Below are 23,207 nucleotides of genomic sequence, written 5' to 3'. Positions count from 1 at the left end.
TGGTTAAAAAACCTCTCGGTTGTTAACCTGGGAAATAGAGATCTACCACACATTTTGTTCCACAATTTGTACTAAATTAGAGTTGGCCTCATTAAACTAGTCCATCTGTATTATGTAATGCCTGTTAAGATACTAGCTATAAATGCCTCAATTAATGCCAACAAAAATCGAAGATACTAAACAGAGATGCACTTAGCCATTGTTTTAGTAACACCCTTAGTAACACCAACACCAGAGAGAAGTTAGGCGTGGCCCAGCAGTTAAGGTCTTTTACTCTGGTGTAAGAGGTCCCCCATCAACTTGCCACAATTTCTTTCAAAATCGGAGCAATTTGAAATTGTTACCACTGTACAAGCAAAAACGTGAATTTTCACCTAACAACAAGGTTGTTGTAGAACAACTTCATAACAATAGCACAAAGTATAAGTTTCAATCCTTGTGATCAGACGATTTATTTGATACTGTCAACAATATCGGAGTATTTTCAAGTTTTTACCTCCTGTATGACCTTTCGTGACCTCTAGTGACCATCAAGGGTCAAATTCAAGCAGAATGGAATTTGTACTTCATATATGGAAACGTCTATCAGAAAGTGCACAGTACTTCAGGTTAGCAGCTGTACTATTACTACATTTCACAAAATCACAACCATCGCAAGAAGCAATAGTCATATTAAAAAACATAAGTTTTAAACAATTAAAAGGCGATTTTTGGCAAAGGAATAGGATGGCAGTGATAATCCTCGAAGGTATGATATGATTGACAGTATACAAGATGTCGAGCTTCCACTTTCAACGTTATATCCGACAACTCCGGTATTCATCAACCGAGAACAAAAATAAAGATATTCTGAACAACTACATGTAGTTTGATACCAAATTTGACATAACTAACAGAACTAAAACGTAAATCACAGTGAAACATTTTCACATATTTTTAAAAGCACAAGTAATGGATAAGAATAGAAAGGGAGATCAATGATGAGCACTAGTGACAAATAAGCAGACAGGCGTTCTCGACGGGAATTCATAATAAGTTATAGCATTTCTATGAGGTACCGTCGATTATCACAGTATAGGTGCAACAGATCCCTGTGTGAGTGGTCGAGCTTTCGTTAGACGTGTCATTGACTTCATCGTTTAGATGTATCGCAGAGACACATCACGTCTATGGCAAGCTAAGCGGCTCAGAACGTGGGACTAGCTACGCGCAGCTTCTTTCTCGTTACGTGCAGCTTATTAACCAATCAGATTCGCGGTTTTAAACACGTGGAGCTGATGTAAACATCCTCTCTCACAAATATTACGTTGTTAATTTTTGTAAATGAAAGTATCTGTAGTATATCAGCAAAAAATGGTATAGGTGCTATTAAAGTAATATCTGAACAGAATGATGATTGTTCTATATTTAGGGGCTATCATTTTCTTCGGAAGGGATCCCAAATATAGGGGGTCATACTTTTTGGAAAGAAAAATAAGGGGAGGGGGTCATAAATTGATAATGACAAAATGTACAAGATGACTACAGATAGTGTGTTTATTGTATTCAAAAAGACTGATTTCAATACAATTTTAGCCTGTCTAGGGGGTACGGTGTATCGGTGGTGGGTGTCGGGGGTCATAACATTTTGATGCCGAAATAGTGAGGGCCGCAATTTATTGACGCAGACTTTTTGTAAATTTAGGAACCCCCCCCCCGTTCCGAAAAAATTGATGACCCATTTTACTCTCTCCATATTTACACAGTGGCATGTGATATCGCTTTCCCTGCAATATCTTTACACAGCGCTTTACATCAGTAGTTGTTGTTGTTTGACCTTCATATCCCCTGCACCGCTAATACAGCCCGAGTATAAAGTTACTTGCTATTAAACACGGTGTAAACTTGGAAACACTAAATAAATATGCTTTGTGTCATTTTAGCCAGGCATTAGCAACATGTTCTCTTGACACGTGCTGTGATTTGGCCTCCTTTACCCGTTCGTTATCTATGCTAATTCCGTAAATTAATTACAAGATAATAATTGTGAAAGAGGATACCTATAACTATACTACGCGCAGCTAACGACCCAACCACGTGATTAAATTTGACTATTTTGATTGGTCAAACAGCTGCTCGTAACGAGAAAGAAGCTACGCGTAGCTGTTCCACGCTTTTGGCCCCCTTGGCTTGCCATACACGTCTGACGAAGGCTCGGCCACTCGCACAGGGACCGGTTGCACCGGTTATATTCTGATATAATGTTATTTAATGAATTGATGAAATATTTTGCATAAATGTTTTAATTGTCAACTATATAATATGTTACAATAACATTTCGATAGCCATGATAACAAACAACGTTTTCAAAAGTGTTCATGATGGTTGTATAACCTGACGTATATCACCATGATCACCTGTGTATAGAACATTTTAAACACACTGTGTTTACTGAGCTATTAGAGTAAAATATGCCGTTGGCGTTCGTCGAACGAAAGTTGACTAGAGAAGATGCAGAATTAATTTGCAGAAATGAGGTGCATTTAATTGGTCTTAATTGTTACTCTTGTATCTTGTAAAACGAGAAGAAAATGATCAAGAATTGGTATCAATATTTTATGTTGCTTATTCCTTGCACCAGTTCAGATCATTTAAAATGGAGTGCAACTTTTGGGAAATTTTGTATTTATACAACAGAATTGATATACCTGTTTTATTTCCAGCAGGAATGCTATTATATCATTCAGACTTGCATGCAGTTATTTATAAGATTTATAAGTTTAAAAGTCATTTGACTTAAGCCGATACATATAATAATTGTTCTGGATTGCCGTATAAATATTTAAGGCAAAAATATGCGTATATTATCGTATAGAGAGTGTAAAAAAAGCATTGCTTTTACAAAGTATAGCAAACAAATCTCATAATACCGGTACTTTTCCATGAATTTTCCTTAACAGTTTCAACCAGGATTGTCATAAAGAAGGAAATGACACGGATGTCCAAATGTTTATCCTTTAAAAATAAAACAAGTCTAACTTAATGGTCAGGACTCAGGATAATGAAAATGAAATATAGCATGAATGTAAATATTTAAAGTATAGTTACAAAGGAACAGTAAATAGTAGGGGCCTTATGTAAATCTATAGCAAATGGCATATGAGTGCAGTTTGTAACTTCTTAGATATGCCACTTAGTTCAATTTGATTTTAGGTTTGTTCAATGCTTTTCTTTAAACACTCTCTATTGAAAGTTACGTGGATGACGTTGGAATTGTTACATGTGGATCACATCTATACAGACATTGCACCAGGATCTTAAACATGCTCATCGATCCGGGCACAGTTCTTTAACCCCGATATACTTGTGATCATAAAAGGACATTATGCCTTGGGTACAAAACTCATACTCCACAAGTTTATGTTTATGTTTGAGCAACGATTCTTATTGGGGTATATTGAACTATGCCATTGGAAATGAGGCAATTTTGGCTTACGAAGTCGTTATTTAGATCTGACAACACACACAACTTACCGCGAATTTCTCACACGAAATGATCCCATCCTAAAAGGTTATTATGCGTGAAGGGGAAAATCAGAAGAAAGAAAAAAAAATGTCGACTCAAATATTTACTTGTTACTCCGGTGACAGAACAGATGTTGTGGATAACCAATATCTAATCCAGTCTTAATCATACTTAAGCAATATCTCAGATCAGCAAGTACGCATAATGGCTCAAGCAACTGCAACGGTTTACAAGAATTACACATTGAATTTGATGTGATTTTACAAACACTAAAAACAGATAACACGGATTTTCATTCCAATGCTCTGTTAAAGTGCTTTATGTTGCATATTAATCAGATATGACTGCTCTGTTAAAGTGCTTTATATTACCTGTATAATAGACAATAGAATGCCTGTCTTTCAATAGATCATAAATGATAAATACTTTGTATGGGAAATGTCCAGCCGGTATTTTCTGATATCTAACTGTAAGGAATGGCGCATAATCTTTCTGATTCGAAACGTATCTTCATAATTAATATTGCCTGGATTTTACAAGTGGTCAACGATCACGGATAATGTCTTTAACGGGTTTGTTTTTTCTTAAGTGCAATAACCCCCTTATTCAAGTGGCGTAGCAGATAAGTTAACTAATGACAACACATGTGTCGCATAAAGAAAGTACCTTTATGTAGGGCATATATGAACCTACTATGTGTTTTCTATCAACAATTTGGTACATTGATTTCATCTCAATGGGTCTATTGCTATACCCACAATGCCCAACATCAATGTTAAGGTCATTCAACCAGTTACGACCGGTCATACAAGAAGATACAAAGCAGAAAATGTGTGAAATAACCCGTATAATGTGCAACTAAACTGCAACTGCAAATTGCAACATAGGACAGACATAAACAAAACAATAAAAGCAGGCGGATAATCGAACGAATATTCGATAATTTTTATTCATTACTTTTCTTCGTGCAATTTTGATATTTAAAATGCTCCTTCACTATAATTATGTGCATCTAATGCAATCCCAGCTGGCATGGGTATTTAAATGTAATTTTACATAGTGTTTTTTTAAAAGTATATTGTATACATGTACAATTCTATCTTATTATCTGTATTTTAATGTATGTGTTTTAAAAAGATTTTGATGTATTTTGTTTGACCCCTGGGCACCCCTGAAAAACAGTGCTTGCACTGATGGGGTTTCCCCAGGCAAAATAAGAACTAATAAATTAAATTAATAAAATAAAATAATCTACTTTAAATGATTTAATTTTATGTAAATGCAAATTATTTATGTAAATAAATACAACATTTATCTCTCGTAGATGTAATTTGCAGAATCTGTCATAGTTCCTGTGTCTTCCCACTTCATATACGTGATAAGGGGTGCATGTGTAATTGGCTACAAACGAGGTAACCGCATCATTCTATCTGGGGACTAAACTTAAAATAAGTCAACTTAAAAAGTAGCTTAACAAATTTTAAGCTTTTCGTTCCAATTTCTCATTGAATTTGAAATCAAGTGCATGCCAGGCATGCAGACTATTAACGCAGGCTTTATGTGGGACCTTTTGGCATAAAGGAAATCTGATCACTCTATTACCTCAAAGGTCTATTACTCTTTTAAATGCCTTCACACATACACTCAATAGACTATCAAATAAAGGAGTATTAGAAACATAGCAAAGGTGAGGTGTTACCTTATAAGCCTCAGGGATTTCTACCAACACAAACGAGTGTTGACACAAAGAACAGCAAACTAACAAGAGAATAGCAATAGACCTGAAAAATTTACTCGAGGAGGAACCGCAGGGTGACGGTCAAGTTGGACTGAGTATTTCAATTCATTGTCACACGAAATAATTTGCTAATGACCTTGGTCGTACTTGAATCACCTGCCTTTGATTGGGTGCATTCCATTACGGAGTCATGATCAGATAATTTTGAATCGGTTTGCAATAAAATCTTCGGTCAACTTCAGTCCATATAACTGCAACTGGACCCTATCAAATAAGCCTCAGTTTGCATTATTTGGATACATTTGCCAATTCCAGTTGACATTTTTATTTCATTCCTTTTTATTGTGAGTGTGTTCTGGAATCAATTTGCTGACTATGCTCCAAAAGTACAATGGGCCCAGGCAAATAAGCTATTCCAGTTGAAATGCGTACACCCGGATCCGTACACCCCTATGGAAGACCATGATGCCCTTAATCTCCCAAACAGGGTTGTAGCTTTCAAATGGAGTCACCCATTTAGGTAACCCAATTTGAATTTTTCACTCCCTGTGTTGAAGATTAAGGTTATGGCTTACGTAGGGGGTATGGATTTCAACTGGAATTGCAGATAGCCCATTCGTACTGCTGGAGTATATAGTCAGCAGACCAATTCCAGAACACCTTGACAAATAAAAAGGAACTATCTGTTATACCATTTATCTAGAGCTACTATGCTTAATTTTGAGGGCATATAAGCAGATCAAGGTTTAACTACAAACCGAATTAATAAATTGCTAATAATTTCGGGCGTTGCTTATCAATGTATTTCACTAATTCACTTAAGTATTTTTTTTATCGTTTCATTTCCGGTTGTTGCAAATGACAATACAAAGTGACCTAATATTAGTAGATTTTGTTGCGATTGATATTGTTACCGGGTTCCATTATATTGGAACCCTCGGGTGAATTTTGTTGGAGGTTGTTCGTATCCTTCATAGATTTTAAATACCATGTATCCTTACAGGTTCTTTTTGAAGCGAGTCGGAGCGGTGCTGAGCTAGCGATGTTTGAGTTCAAATACTTAAAAAAAATAAAAAAGCCCACACTCATAGGGAAAGGTTCAATACGTGAGCAGAGTTAAGAGCAAAATAATTTGATATAACTTTTTCTTTAACATTTAGTAATAACTTGTACCTACTTATAAACAAGAGAATATCAACTACCTGCCGCGGAGGCTGTTTTTTGTTGTTGTAAGGGACCTTTCAAAATTTACGCCAGGGGGAGTGGGAATTTTCAGAATTAACATTTCTCCTCATGGTTAAAAAATTCAAATTCCCCCTCAAGACCCTCCCCCCCATTCGGATTCTTGAAGATCCCTAATGAGAACTCCTTGATAAATTTGTGATAAAAATAAGAACACACTGGTAACAAAAGTTATTAGGGCTAGGAATCTAGTTACTACACTGGAATTTCAATGAAGACAAGCGGTACGTTATTTATGATAAGAGGTACCGCTAGAATGTACCTCATTTCTTAACATATAATAAGGAACCACTTGTCTTGAATCACAGAAATTTCAGTGAAGTAATTGGATTCCTTGCCCCTATAATATACATAACTTTTGTTACCAGTGTATAGTTATTTTTGAGAAAAATACAAAATTAGTCACAAAATTTATCAGGGGGTGAAGTACCACCTTAAGCTTTCTAAATACGTATGCTTTCTATAAAATATCCCAGGTGAATGTACTATTTCATCTCAAACTCTATAAATAGGTTCACAGCATCAATCTTTTATATCATTCCTTCTTTTCACAGTACGTTTCTTTTAAATTATTGATAAAGTTCAAGATTAACGTTTCGACAGTCTTAATTTCCGAATGACGTACAAAATGTTCACAAGTCTGAACAATAACGTAAAATAATAATTACTTGCAAGCTGTAATTACTTGTTAATGATCAGCTGTGGGAACGTAAATCTGGCCTTGAATATTACCTCATTAACATCTTGCATACACTATGGGAATGTTAAGTGAAAATAATTTCATCAAGTATTTTTTATTCATAACCAATCATGTAAAGATATTAAGATTAAGTTCTTTTCAAGCTTGAACAAAAAGTGATTGTGATGAGGAATTTGTACTTAGGTTTGGTGGAACTGGTAAGTGAGTTTGGCAGACTTGTAACGAGTCATGACTCGAGACTCGACTTTTCAAAAATGAAATGACTCGACTCGGATTTTCAAATTTTCCCCATAGAGATTGTACAGTGACTCGAGTCATTTGACTCGACTCGACTCGAGATATTGCAAGAAATGACTCGACTCGACCATGAAATGATGTGACTCGTTACAACTCTGGAGTTTGGTGGTGGTAAGTGAGGTTTGCCTAAGTTAAGGCGACAAGAAACAATAGGGCCTACTTTTGGTCTCCCAACTCCAAATGCAGAATCTGCTAACAAATAACATGGTAAATATACTGTGCTTTGACAAAGGGAATACACATTTTTAATTAGGCCTACCCCGAATTCCAGCACTAATGCTTTTGGATCAAAACGATTTGCAAAACGAAACTTATTCAAATCCTAATCCTTTATATAGTTGGAACTATCAGGTAATAAAATTCCAATTCAAAATTTGCTAATTGTTTGAAAAAAGCTCAAAACATGCATTTGTATGGTGTTTTTTTCGAATGCTATGACAAGGATTGACAATGAAGCCCAAGCACAAGACTATAGTACAAAGACTAATTTCAAAGACTAATTTCAATTTTTAGAAAACACATTTTTTAACCTCTTTTATAACCAATTATTCAAATTAGCATAACACAGGCCCCTATTAAACTTACGAAAATTGTGTTTTTATTGTTAATGGGGAAAGTTTTCTTGTTTGTGAAAAGTGGTTTTGTTGTCGTTTTTTTATTTTTTTTATTTTTTGGCTCATGTAGTGGGTAAGTTGTTTTATTTTCAAAACCTTCCCCACCCTGGAAGTGAAATAGCGCGTCCCTTATGGTTTCTATAATGAAGACAGAATAGGCTGAATAGCCTACAGTTCATTCTTGGTCATCAACAGATTGCCAGGCTTACTGAGGATGAGGAGGAGAACATGTGGTATAACAATGATCACTTTAACAATATCTCTGCTGATCATCATCACTGAAAATCTGTAAATAATAAATATGTGCCCTCGTTTCTTTGGTGCCTTACGTTGTACAATGTAGTACACCCAGGTTTCTTATTTGCTGAACAAGTAGTACATCTTGGATTTCTTTTTAAAAATATCGATACGAAAAAGATCTGGTAAAACAGAACATCCCTCTTACTTTCAAAACATGAAAACAGCCATGGGGTTCTTTAGATCTAAAACGGAAATTCGGGTAAGGTATTTGTTTACATAGAGATGTGTGGTGCTAGTCTGAATGATCTTTATTCTAACAAACATGGTTCATAAGCGAATATGAAAGACACACAAAATAAGATCATCATATTAATAATTCAGAGAAATTAAAGAATGTAGGAAGACCTTGTGTTATCTTTCTGTGAAGTGCAGTAGTTTAGTCATGTGTTGATGATGTTAATGGTACATATGTGTGGGTTGTTCTCAACTTACAAACTTCCGTTTTAGTGGGTTCTATAAACTCTGTATCTATATCTCAATGTTTGATTAGTATTACGCAATGAAAGCTCGTTCATGAATCGTCTTCCTGTTCTGACTAATGTAGATCAAAATAACCTGCAATTAGGTTAATAACCTTACGTTCTTTGTTTGTGTCATTTTATTCCGTCTGAGATCATATTATTTCACACAATGCAAGTAAACAGTTTACCCTGTATTTTAGCTTCTTTTATAATATCACGACAGTTTTACATGTTTTATATCCAAGTTTTTCACTAATATTGTGTATTACTTCGTGTATGCATGCATGTGGTGGGCACCCACGCAGGATTCAAGTTTTTTGGGTGCTGATTTTGAAAGACATTTTTCCCAAATGGGGGGGCGATTGTGTGGTGGTGGATGTATATCTGGGGTGTGTGGTGGGATGAGTGTATACATGTAGTGTGTGTCAGTGTCTTCTACTATCCATTGTTTACAAGTAGCTCTGTCTGTATGTAAAAACCATGGTAACGTAATAGCGGTTAAATCGTTTGATACTTGTGGGAAGATATCAAACCACACAAACTGGATTACTGTAAGCAGGTCTTCGCACGGTCAGATGAAAATGATAACCCAAATTGGATAGGTATTAACCAACATATCGAAATTCGGCATTAATCTCAAATCCTTTAAACAGCGCTTGGAATATATTGACCACATTATAGCAAAATTGTATTAGGCCTGGAAGTCAAATGGTATTAACAGAAAAAAACGCTTGAAACAAAAATGTGGCATTAAACATTAAAGGAGAACCCCGAATAAAGCCCATAGGTTGACTTAAAATATCTCAAATATGTTTCAAAAGTATACCGCATAACTTACTCAGATGTCAATGTTTTTCTCTCTGTGAGGAATACCAATCAGTTTTACTTTGTGGTCCAGCATAGGTCTAGAAGTCATCATTGGAAACAATAAAGATCAATTCCAATCGACTTGCTTTATATGGCGCGTGCAGGCGTGTGTGTTAATTGATGCAATCAACCACAGCAGACAGACCCATGGTCAAGTTCATTACGCTAATTAGGTTTATATAGTACTTAGACTATAGAATAACCATATAATATGCAACAATAACATGGCTGGACAGGCTGCACACACAGACAGACAGGATTTATATGCACATAATATCACGAGAGTCAGTGACATTTTGGTGTATTTATTAAAGTGATGGACAGCCCCAATTTTGATGATACGAAAATATTTGTGCAGAAAATGCAATTTTAATACGTAATCTATAAATGATTGTTCAAAACGCACTTAACGATATGAAAAAATTATTCTCTAAAAACAGTTGATAGTATCGTCAACCAGAGGTCACGGATGACATTAAGATGAATTTCGTTCATTATTAACATGATTGAGTTCAAGGATGTGTAAATTATTTATAGATGGTACATCAATGATCTGATATAGCAACAATGTGGAAGCTTAAAACCTTATACGTATATTTAATTCATTCAATCAACAGCTAAAATTGTATTTAAAACCCATTCTTAAATCTAATAACTCAGGCATGGCTGATGCAAACTAGCTATAGAGTTATAATAGCTCCTCATCTTTCAGAAAAAAGTTTCATTAATATCAATGCATAATGTTGACTATTGGTAATTTACAAACTTCTTTTCATTTTCTAAAACCAAGTACTGTGCCAATTACTTACTTTGTATTACATAGACTTACATCTTTAAAGCAAGGAGACAAGTGATTGTTTTATAGTTAACATTAATGCAAACTTAAACATTATAAGTGACAATATAAATGACAATATTTTCCTTTTGCAATTGATGGTGTACTGTACCGGTAATTGATATTTGTTAAAACACAATTAAAATGCGATCACATTTTAATGTTGCTGTTTTGACTCAAAATGCCGAAATAATATTAGTAATAACTGTCAGCAAAGGTTTCTTTCTTTCCACTTTAAGCCGAAATAACAAGGTAAAGTAAGATATGTAAAAAAAAAACCCTTTTGGATATTTTGATCGTTTAACATAGAGTACCGTGCACGGGGCCTTGAATTCTGAATACGACATAATTGTCGAAATTGTTTGTTAACCTGACAAACACAGAGCGAATTTGGATGATTCTATTTGAGAAAATGAAAAAAAATAAACCAATTTCATATTATAAGATCGTACATAATGGCTTTAACAATTAAGGTCGCCATCACCTTCCCTGAGTTAAATAGCAACAATATCAAAACTTTTAAAACTTCATATTGTCAGCTGATCGTTGTGTGTGAGAACAATAATAGCAGAATAAAATCTTCACCATTCACCTATATCTATTGTCTGCCCTTGCCAATACGGGTGGCATAACACCAAACCCCAATTGAACCATTTCAAGTTCATGGTTACGCCACATAAAGCAACACTTATCTTATCCCTTTAAGTCTATGCTAACTGCTTGCATACCTATGGACGCTGTGAACATGGTGAAAGGGAGAGGTTAAGTCAAGTTTGTGAACTGTGCTATACGCTTGTGAGAATCTGTTTTGTTATTGAAACCTGTACTTGATAACACTTTGAATAGCGCGCCTGATTTGGGCCTGAGGCATTTGTAGAAAAGTGATCTAAAAACTTGGAGAAAGCTATCATGTCTTTTTAATGTTTTTGTATATTTCTTCCCTATCTTATTTCTCGTCCCCACTCCTAGACATTCTCACGATTTCTTTCTCTCCCCTGTTCTTTTATTGCACTGTAGCTTTGTACGTGCATTAATCAAGATCATTCGATCGAATACATACAAAAGAGAATAATTTGACACTATTGAAAACTTCTCAATAAATTAAGGTTTGTTTGAAAGCAGTGAAATTAAATGCTCTTTAACTACTGTGGATATGCTACGGTGACTACCAATATGCTATGCCCGGCATGTGTGTTGGTATTCAAATACGCACATAGAGTTCTAGTAAAACCATAGATTTTAACAATCTATGGTAAAACACAATAAATTTAAAAAACGTCTCATAAAAGCAAAAGGACATAAGAAGTTTAGAAAACAAACAGATTCGTTAAGCATCGGAGTAAATACACCATGTCGACAAGAAGTTAAACAAATAAAAGTTCTTCATATATTCCAACAATATAACATTTCTTATGTAGAAAATTAGAAATATTTCAAAGTAAAAAGAAATATAATAATAAGATGGGGAAAAGGAAGAAATATTTCAAAGTAATTTTGCTTACCGAGGTTTTAGCTAGTTTCAATCTGTATCTTTATAAAGCTCGTAGACCTTATTAGCTACTCGTTCTGATTCCTGCCTGTAATCCATTTTAGATTTCTCACCAGCGATGTTATCTGTATGAGTTGATGATGAGTTATGATGATGAGGAGGATCAGCTTGCTGCTTCCGTTGGCGATGGTGGTTATCAACTGTCTGACTCTCTCTTGCTTTGCACTCATATATACCGGCACTCACAGTACAAACGCCAAGCGTCACCGTCGCTAGGTGCCTTAGCATAATTTATGTATGATCCAATAACAGAATAAAGTTTTTTCCTTCCTCCCTGAATAGAAAGGAGCACGCGATTTGAAAAGAGTAAAAGTGCGGCCCACGGTGCAACGATCACTATAAAGCAGTTTTTTCGCTTTGTCTGGTGGCAACAGCGGATAAAATTCACAATGAATGAAAAATAGTGGAGTTGTGGTGACCAATGTTGCTGTAGGGAATGCTTACACAGATCGCCAGTCAGTTTAGTTATGTGTATGTGGTGAATGGTGGTGTTAGCTTTAGTTTGTAATCAAAGGCCGTGATAGCAGCACGGTGCAGGAACTGCTGCCTGGCTGGGTGACAAAACCTTACGGCATTATAGGTTTAGATAGACTGAAGAATTGTCAGCCTTGAAATGACGGGTTTTACAATGAACAATTGTTGTGTATTATGTAAGGGAATTTAAGATATCTGACAAAGACAAACAAAAGGTAACACCACGAGTAAATATATAATTAAGTAGAGAAAGGCGAGGCAAAGCAACAGAAATTAATGAGTGAAAACACCCAAAGTCCCAAACCCACGGGTGAAAACATCTTAAGGGGTCTCATATCGACCTTTTTCAGGTTAGCCCCTAGTTGTTGAAAAGTAAACATGACCAACACTAACTATCATGTGTGCAAAATGCCATGGATTAGAACATGTACAAATGATGTATGAACTATAATATCTGGTAAGATTTTTGAGCAAATTAGTAAAAAATCGGCATTTTATTTTTGTATATGTTTCCCCGGTATGTTTCATGAAATGAGAGAAATCTCAGATCCGCTGTTGGACGTTTGTTATACATATACCGGATACATAGGCCTACATTTACATAGACAATAAGTTTCCGTATGGTTTCAGTATTACCAGCGAGTTTCACCGTTTACCATATTTACTGATGTTACACTTTGATTTGGTCCCCCATTTTCTGTTTTCTATCGGTTTTACACCTGTACTCACATTAAGAATCATTTTTCACGATGGCATGGACGAAAGTTTTATCTCATGGTCGGAAATGCTTCCCAAGAATATGCAGATTCAATCCGAATTTATTTCTAGTCTCTCTTACGGGGTATTTTGGTTGGTACCAAAGTTTGCATACAATAAATACAGTGTGTAACAAACCAAAACATCATATTCCTTTAGGCTGCAATTTGTCACTTGTTGGGTCCGACTAACATCGGTTTTTGGGCTCTTTAATACCATGCTTTAAGATATAAAAGTTCGTAAAGTGAGCCATGTCATGTGTCACACATGATAGTTGGTATTGGGCCATATTTACTTTTCAACAGGGCCAACTTGAAAAAGGCTCGAGAACCCTTAAAGATACGTGAAATTATCCAAAGGAAATGGTAACACTAACATAAGGGTCAATACAGTGGTGTAGTATAGCGTCATAGGGGCACGTACCCCAATCAATTTGAGAATTTGGAAAATCCCATAGGAAAAAACGGCTTGAACCCCCCCCCCCCCAATCAGGCCCGGTGGCCTCTTCCCCACCATGATCGGTTCCCCCACCCCCAAAGATGACTCACGCTACGCCACTCGTGAGTCGTGAGGAACCATGCACAATACGTAACGCTTCATAGGCACTCCCATCCAACATCTTCATTATATATAGTACACACTCGATTTACAAACACACCCCAACCCAACCCCCCCCCGCCATACACACACACACCCACCCCTACTAAGCATATAATAGGCACCCCTACATATTAATGTTTGTTTTTTATAAACCGACTGTTTGCGAATATTCTAACTTCAAATCGACACTATAGCTGATAGCCAAAATTCAGCCCTGATTTGGTAAAATGATCTAACTTGAAATTAAAATCGCTGTTTCTAGAAAAAGAGCTTTAAAGTTTGAACACTTGACGTTTTTCTTTTTGAATAAAATAAATTATTAAACAGATCTAATGTCTTAGAAAATATAAAAATCTCATTATTTGGTGGCATGGTGGTGATTTTAGGATGTCACCAATGGAAAGAGCACCCTCACATTACCCATGATATGGATTTATCTCAAAATGTCCAAATTTCAAGTTAGATCGTTTTACCAAATCAGGGCCGCATTACGAGGAGTTATGAGTCTGAACAACCTGAACTAAATCGACACTTGAATTGACGTTAATTCGGTTATTTTCATAATGCCACCCGAGGAAAGGGTATACCTTAGAATAAAACAGGGGTCAAATATTGGCAGCTGGCTCCCACCCTGATAATGTGAGGGGGCAAAACGTCAGCAATTCAAATAGGATTCTCAAATGAAAAGTCAAATACAAAAGTTAAGCCCCATACAATGTTGGCAATGTTTGGCAAAGAATAGACGACCGAGGGTAATGTGTGATCTGTACTTTTTTAAGAAAAGAAAAGTGATTGCAGGTGAATTTGGTTAAGAATGGTTAAGAGAGAGATTGCAGAGAAACGTCAGGTATCATTGAAGAGATTGCTCACGTTATAATGGTTATGCAGTTTAGGCTTTCTGATCATGATATCTTTAATATGCGACGTACATAGGAAGATAATAATTGAAGATGCATGCAGAAACAAATAAAAACAGTGTGTCAACCATATCTCTCTAAATGTAAAAGAATGAAAAACTCACTCCCCAAAAGAGTGATTCACTTATAAAACCACTCAAAAATGAGTGAAATGTGTTTTTAAACTTTAAAATCACTCAAAAAAGACTGAAAACCACTCTAAAAGAGTGAATTTCAACTCGTTCAAGGAGTTAAATGAAGGACAACACATATTTAAAGAGTTGTCCTTCATGTAACTCCTTAAAGAGTGGTTTCACTCTTTTTTGAGTGGTTTTAAAGTTTAAAAACGCATTTCACTCCTTTTTGAGTGGTCTTATAAGTGAATCACTCTTTTCGGAAGTAAGATTTTCACTCTTTTACATTTGGAGAGTACCGTTGTTCGCCGTTTTATTTTTATGCTTGTCATACTTCGTCATGCCAATAATCATAATGTTAACAACCAAAACATGTTAAGTATTATGAAAGCAAAATATTTTCATTTTTCAACATTATGCTCACAACATCCATTCAACCGTCTATAAAAGTTAGACAAACATATTTGCCAACCGTTATACACCTACTTAACTGGAATTGATTGGCCGTATAAAGCAAAACAAATTGAGAGTTCATGGAGTGTTCAAGTCAACAACTCAACAAATTTGCTATTCCAGTCACCTTTTATGCGACAAAAAATAATTACAAGTTCAACTAATGAAGGGGATAGTTTGAACCCTTGACCATGCTGACTGACATTTAAGTGGAAGAGAAAGTGGTTTCTGCCTGGGGCACTCCTACTTTGGAGGCGACGCGTATGTAGGGCCGTAACTTAAGACCGCCTTTTTCAACATCGCTGTCACCTATTAGACCCCATATTTTGTTATGAGCACTCCCGGCCCGTCACCCAAAGACTCCTTATTTTTCCTCTCGATCTGTCACCCATACAAAGACCCTTATTTTATCCATTTGAACAGCAACGAGTCATCTGTTACTGATTTTGTTACTTCTGTTGAAATAACAAAGCCATTTAAAGCCATTTAGAACTAGACATTCAATTTTCGAGGTTTCTTGTGGTTCTCACCCAAATACCCCATTTTAAAAAGGGTCATATTCTCAACCTATGTCCCCCTAATTTAGATCCAAACGGGCAGTCTCTCACCCAATGACCCCATATTTTGTACATTTTGCTCTCACCAATTGCCAAAAATCATACTCTCGCCCAATGATTCTATATTTATTTTGTATTTTGCTCTCACCGAATGCCCAATTAGTGTGATAGTGTCATTCCTACACATTATATCTATTTCATACTGGAGTGCCCCCCCCCCTGGTTTCTGTGACAAGCAGTTGCCAATATACTATAGTATTCATAATAATCGGTACGTTTTTCTATGAGGATTTTCCTCTATTCATTAAGAAACCTCGTAAATTATAGCAAAGTATCTGAACAAGTTCATTTAGAATGTTGGTTTTAACTGTAAATTTTGTTCATTTTGAACAATTCCTACAAAAAAACCAAGTTTTTAACTCACGTTTTAGTGACGTTTCATCACTACACTAGTGGCTTCATCAGACTGGCAACCTATCACAGTCTGACTATTTCCTTTTATGGGTAACAGGAGGTACCGTAGAGGGCGTGATGAGTTGGTCAAAGATGTTGTTGAGTGCGTAGACCCCCTCATCCTTGTTTAGAGTGTCATGTCCTTTTCTGCGTATCCAAATGGCTTCTTTGAGCCACCTGGTAGTCTTCACGATCAATGACTTTGGATTCCTCCCTCCTGATTGAGTGATTTGTAGAGGCCAGTGATGGCAAATTTGTGAATGTCTGTGACAGAAGAAGTTTGCGATTTGCACGTGTAAATGGTCTGGATTCAAAATTGTCAACCTCTTTTTGGTGCTCTTTAAGACGGGTACCGTAGGGACAGCCAGTTTCACCAATATAGGAACTGGAGTAGTACCGGTAATATCCAAGTAGAACGACGCGCAATTTGTACTCCAACCCATTGATTAAGGATTCATACTGTACATTTGTCCTTACATGCTGTGCACTTTATTGTAAGGGAAACATGTAAGGGAATATTTTGCACTTAACTGAGGTGTTCATATACTGCCACAGTCTTATATATATAAATAAAAACGAGAGAAATTTGTCTATAAGGGGGGGGGGGGGGGTTGAAGACTAAATGCTTAAAGGAAATTATTGTGCAGGAGTATAGAGTATAGTGTTGTTGTGTCTGAATGTGTTTGTCAACATCAAATTACTGAAATGTCAGCTGAAGCAATGCAATGCTTTGCCTGAGGATTGATCTTAAATAGGTGACGAATCCTTCGTATCGACGGTCCAGCTCCATAGACGCCAACTGAAATAACAAAACGGACGACTATACCTGTAGCACGATATACATTAACTCAGACATTAAACTTGGCCATTATAGCATGGATGTATCATTCAGATCGATGAAAAAAATGAAAATACTTTAAATTTTGTATATATTTGCTTGCAAAGTAACATAGGGGACGGTGGGGGGGGCTCAAATACCCTTCAGCCCCGCCCCAATAATTCCAAGTGAAGTGCTTTGACGTATGTTTTGCAAAGTTTCTTGACTTCCAGTGGTAACCCCCTCGGTTACCCCCTCCCATAAACAGTTTTCCAAATGTTGTGACTCCTATGAACCCAGAGTGGGTCATCGACTATTTTTGTCAGTCCCCTCCCCCCGCTCGGGTTGAAGGAAAGCCCTCGCTAGCTACGCTACTACATGCTACGCTACAACGAAGCTAATTGCCGGCTAATTGATATAATCCGCCCCTACTCATTAAAGGGGGTCTCCGAATGTTAGAAAAATAATTATCAAGCACGAATCATATAGTTTTATTTAAAACAAACTCATATTGACCATAAAACGAATAAAAACAGTCGGCTCTCAACACGCGATATGCAAAATTCCCGCGCTAAAATAGTCTAAGTGCAATGACGTAATGGATGTTTGTGCTCAATTGTCGTCAGCCTTCATTGTATTACTGGGACGTTATTGCACTCGACAGTTTCGGCGCCCGGGAATTTTAAATATCGCGTGTTGAGAGACGGATGTTTTTATTCGTGTTTATGGTCACTATGAGTTTGTTTTAACGTGATTTGAGCTTGATAATTATTATTCTTACATATAAGGCATAATGTTCTGCTTGCCGGAGTCATCCTTTAAGCAACAATAGTAGAGTTTGAGAGTAAGAGTTAAATTAAGGGTAACAAAAACCTCATGTAAATATTTTAACTTCGAATTAGGGCTGTTGTCGACAATATTGCCGACAAAGCAATTTTTCCGATTGTCGAAAAAAACTAATTATTAACAAATAGATAAAAGTCTAAGATATGCTTAACATCACCATTATTTACCATGAAATAACTGTATCAGTCTTATATTTCATTCTTAAGTGGTGCAGATAATATTCTGATAATTGCGTAATATTTTGATATAAATAAAACAACGCATAACATGGTCTTTGAACTTAATATTTTGACTTTATTGAAGTATCGTTTTGTCGACAACTTTTCAACGTCGGATCTTGAGATTTGAAGATTGTCGACAATGTAAATTCTACTCGACAACAGCCATCCTTCAAATTAAGATCCAGATAGGTGTATAAGGAGAGTTGTGTATAGGTTGAAGACATTTTAATGTCTTAAAAGACGTGTTGGATGGTAAGAGCAAAATTTTGCAGTTATAGCCATTTAACTAAAAAACTGTAGAGTAGGCTATACTTCGTAATAGCAATAGAGATTATCCACTTCACTCATGTGTGAAAAAAGGCGCTGGTTCCCGTATATAGTATTCCTCATTCAAACCAATTCAATGCATGACCTCGGAGTTACCTGCATTACTTTGGCGGGCTATTTTGAAATAGTTATGTTTGCACATGCATGTACTTCTTTTGAAAGTGCAAACACGGCCGCTAAGTCATGTTTCACTTCGACTCGCCTTAAAAATGTATTTGGTGGAAAGGGGTGGGTGCCTTGGCCAATTTGTCTAGCCAACATTAACACAATGGTTAACGAAAATACCTATGGTCAAAATTATGTCCAATGACCAACCTACATCTATGACACTTATTGTTGTTGCGACCATTATTCATTTATTGCTAGTACTAGTAGGACAATGAACTGTTATAAATGTTAGCATGGTTAGTATTTCATGTTTGTGTAACATTGTGTGTAATTTTGCGGCAAGATTTGGTATGTCCAAATTGGAGCAGATAATGTTATGGTTTCCGACTATTGAGGTTGAATTGCATTGCTACGAGTGACCTGATTTTATCATGAACCCAGAAAACTTGTATTCATTGCCTAATCCAAAGGAACTAGTACCGAATCTCACCAATGGGAAATGCAACACACTGGATTGTCTGTTTTGGTATGTCCAAATTGGAACAGACTTCCGAGTATCGGAGTTGATTTGCTTTTGCTACGATTGACTTTTGGGTGACTTTTATCACGAATTCAGAAATCACCACCTACGACCTACAATGTATAACCAAATCGCTAACATACGAGTATCTTGCCAATCATGCCAATGCGAAATGCCACTCCCTGGATTGCCTGTTTTGGTATTGGAACAGGTGATTTCAGAGTATCGGAGTTGATTTGCTTTGCTACGATTGACTTTTATCACGAATTCAGAAAATTTCACCACCTAACCAAATCGCTAATCTCAAACCATATGCTAATGGGGAATGCCACACCCCCGGTCACACCCTGGACTGTCTGTTTCAAACCATAGATGGTGAAAGATGTTCAAACATCTTTATATTATTTATTTATGCTGTATTGGTACCAGAAGTTTCCTATGTTAAATTTTTTAATCATTTCTCCTTTATAAATTATCGAACATTTTTCGCTATGCGAGAACATAAAAACAACCTTTCACAAAAGTGCCTGAAACTTGTTTTGAACTATTTTATTGCACTGTATCAGTATGTGCTTCGCCTTGCTTTGCCGTGCCTTATGGCTATATAGCAAAGGCTCTGCAATATCGTTTTTGTTTCGATTAAGTCCTTGCTCTTTACAACATTTTAGTCTCTTGTATCTGGCTCCGTCTGGTCTTCTCCTTCCAATTAAAGAAAAGTAGAGGGGATTTTCAACTATCTGCAAACTAGATCTATCTTATTATCACTGGTTCAACATGGTGTCCCACTCTGAATTCTCATCATACCCGGTACGTATAGCTGCTAGTCACACTTGTTTTGGTATTATATGTTCTTTACCAAAAGCAACATTTAGCACTTTCGCCTAAATTGGATATTATCGGCGACACAAAAGCTACAAGACATCGCACACAAAAGACGGCTGTAAAGAAGCATGGGTCGAATAAGGTAAAGGTTCAGCATCGAGACTTTTCTTATCCAGATATGCTTGTTACAGCTTTGAATAGTCTTGAATTGGATGTAATAATTCGATATTGCAAATTAAAATTAACCGCTACGAGCTATGTAGTGTTGTCACCCGCTTCTTTAGACGGACATACATATCTTTCACACCCTTACGACATAGAAACACTAACCGAGGGTTGAGAGCCTGAAAGCCTTAACTCACAAAGGAATCCTTGGTGAGTTAAGGCTTTAGGCTCTCAACCATCGGTACGTGCATCCTAGAGGGGCACCTACCATGATCGGGGGAGGGCCCAAGCCGATTTTCGACATTTTGCTATAAGTTGATGAGGGTATGGGCCGATTCCTTGACAACTCGAAGAAAAAAGAAAATATTCCTTGCTCTGAGAACAGTACTGTTCGGTATTGGGCTGAACGCTCAACATGCTCACTGGGCAATTTGTTTGCCCCCCCCCCCATCAGATAACCAAATTTTTTGAATCAAATGTGCGAAAACACACGAACCTACACGGTCTACACCAACATACGCACCCCACTTCCGGGCATTACTCTCAGTCCCACATGCACGCACCCCACACCCCTGGAAATCAGGAAAATAAAATACACTTATTGTCATGGTTGTAAGTTATTCTTTCAGATAAAATGCTAATGTGTATCGTTCACCGTCAAACATACAGCTTAACCTTCGTTTTGTAAATATTTGTCTAATTATGGTAAATTTCTAGATAATAGAATTGCTTTATGAATGAAGGAGATTTAGGAGCTGATCAAGAAATAGATCATCTTTGATTGGAAGCTGTCGTCTTGGTTTCATTGACCTGCACGTTACCTGGGCAATGACATGTATAGATTTGTGCCCTGTCTAGCCAAATTAATAAAATGCATCATGTTCGTTTCCGATCTGTCAACGATCATATCATCAGCCAAGATATCATCACAATAATTTTGTAGTAAAAAAATCAATCGAATATTAGGTTAATAGCGCAGATATATTGAATTTTAAAAAAAATGAAAAAGAGGGGGAAATGCAATTTTTATTCTGGTATCTCTCTTCTTGCTCTCACCCCTCTCAAGAGGGTGTGTTGGTGGATTGGCTCAATGAAAGGTTCTTCAAATCGTCCCTTTTCTGGGCAGGGTTTTCTTCGGAAAACTAAAGATTTTAAAACTTTAGGTATTAATTTTCCTTGAATTTTAAGTCAATGTTTGATCTCAAATATAACGTTAGTAAGCTTATACAGATTGAAGGAATCTTAGATTGCTGACGCGCTAGAAATCTTTCTATGATAGGAAAAATTTGCTTTTGCCTCAGCTGCTCTACCTTTTTTCAGTTTTGAGTATTAAAATTCCCAATTTTTTTTTTTTTTTAAATCAGCTTAATTGTACTTGGTATGTTTACTGTGAAAGTATACTGTTATTCTCAATTTCACCATTCCTTTTCTGATCTTGGTCCTTTGCCAATCTTTATGGTTTAATAGAAATATTCGTTCAAAGTCTGTAAAAGTACCTTTATGAAAACTGGTGTGATAAAGGTACAATTTATTTTGTATGCAGATGATGATTTACTTAACCCTAGTAAATTATTTGTGTAACCATTTTTGCTGCCTTTTTTGTGTGTATGATTTGTTGTTGATTAAAAACAAATGTTGTGTTGGTATATGGCTTGTGTGTGGGGGTGGGTGTGAGTTGGGTGTGTGATTTGGGGTTTGTGGAGGGGTGTACGTGTAAACACCAACATCTGTCGGGCGAGAAGGCGTTCACTCATAACGTCGATTTACCGGCCCCCGGTGTGCCTTGTAGAACAAACGTAGTGATGTGATGGGTGGCGGCGTTTCGTGCAAAATATTTTGGCATGGTGGGTGCAGAGGAAATGCATCAAAATCAGGTATCACGTATCAAATTGTATTTTCAGGGTCAGAAGGCATTCCATAAGTTATCAATGTTTTATGCACACGTCGTTAAATAGGCCACTAAAATATTATAATAAATTGTATAACATGTATGACCATAATAAGCAATAACTATAGCAGTGGCGAATCCAAGAGGGGTGGATAAGGGAGAACCCCTATGGGACATCCCCACTCTGCGATGTTGACTGCCGTGATATTTTAGGCCTTTATTTACCCATTTTAGTAAAATTTAGTTGCCTCCTCCTCCAGGAGAAATCCTAGCTTTACTACTACATGTTTAATGTTGCGCCCAAGTAAAGTTAAGCTTCGGGGTGATTTCGTGCTGTGGCACAAGATTTATACTGGAGTGTGCATTTTTTTACCACAAGAAGAATGACAAAAATTGACAACCACAAAAGACACAAGATGTCAAGCAACAATCATTAGTACATATCAATTCTGCGGTTTCCCCGAAAGGATAACAGCACCACTTAATACACGAAATATTATTTCTTGACATTTTCAAAGTCATTATTAAGAGGATAAGACGGGTCAACGACAATCTTTCCCGGTATCTAAATCAATAAATAATTTATTCTAAGAAACAGCTGATGATTGCCTAGGAGGTAATGTCATACATGTGACGAAAACCGTAGCTAGATTATTAGGTGACATTGACCATGTTGACCAAATTAATCATGTTTCGTATAGTCCTTTTATCTATTTTTAATCGAATCAATATTCCATATGCACTTACATATTAAAAATGGTAAACTTAAATTAAAATTTGTGTAAAAATTCAACTTAAAATAATTTGAAACATTCCGAAGATTCCAAAGAAGAAAATAATTAGTTTCGACGGTGGAGAATGCACAATTCGATTTCGCAACACTGGAACTGAAACCTTTGTTAAAAATATGATAAAATTTAACATGGAGAATGATTAATTCGAATTCGTTATTGAGATCTTACTAGCACACAACAACATGAACTCATAATCAGTCAATTGGTTTTTATCTCGGGGTTTTATTATCCAGTTTTGAAATTTATGGTCAAATATTATATAGGTACG

At 36.4% G+C, this 23,207-nt stretch overlaps 1 protein-coding gene across 1 annotated transcript in view; it reads right to left on the bottom strand.

Annotated features, from left to right (window-relative positions):
- LOC140158449 (stAR-related lipid transfer protein 5-like) overlaps positions 1 to 12,556 on the bottom strand; it is a 28,789-nt gene extending 16,233 nt beyond the window's left edge. The window contains exons 1-2 of the mRNA XM_072181543.1: positions 12,085 to 12,556; positions 3,514 to 3,543 (exon numbers count right to left, since the gene is read on the bottom strand). Of these exons, the coding sequence (XP_072037644.1) occupies positions 3,514 to 3,543; positions 12,085 to 12,336 (282 nt within the window). The 5' untranslated portion in view covers positions 12,337 to 12,556. The remainder of the gene's footprint in view (positions 1 to 3,513; positions 3,544 to 12,084) is intronic.
- Positions 12,557 to 23,207: the final 10,651 nt, after the last annotated feature.

Source organism: Amphiura filiformis, chromosome 8 (genome assembly GCF_039555335.1).
Source record: "Amphiura filiformis chromosome 8, Afil_fr2py, whole genome shotgun sequence".
NCBI classification, from domain to species: Eukaryota; Metazoa; Echinodermata; class Ophiuroidea; order Amphilepidida; family Amphiuridae; genus Amphiura; species Amphiura filiformis.
Note: the sequence above shows the minus strand (reverse complement) of the source record. Positions and strands in the feature narration are given on the sequence as shown.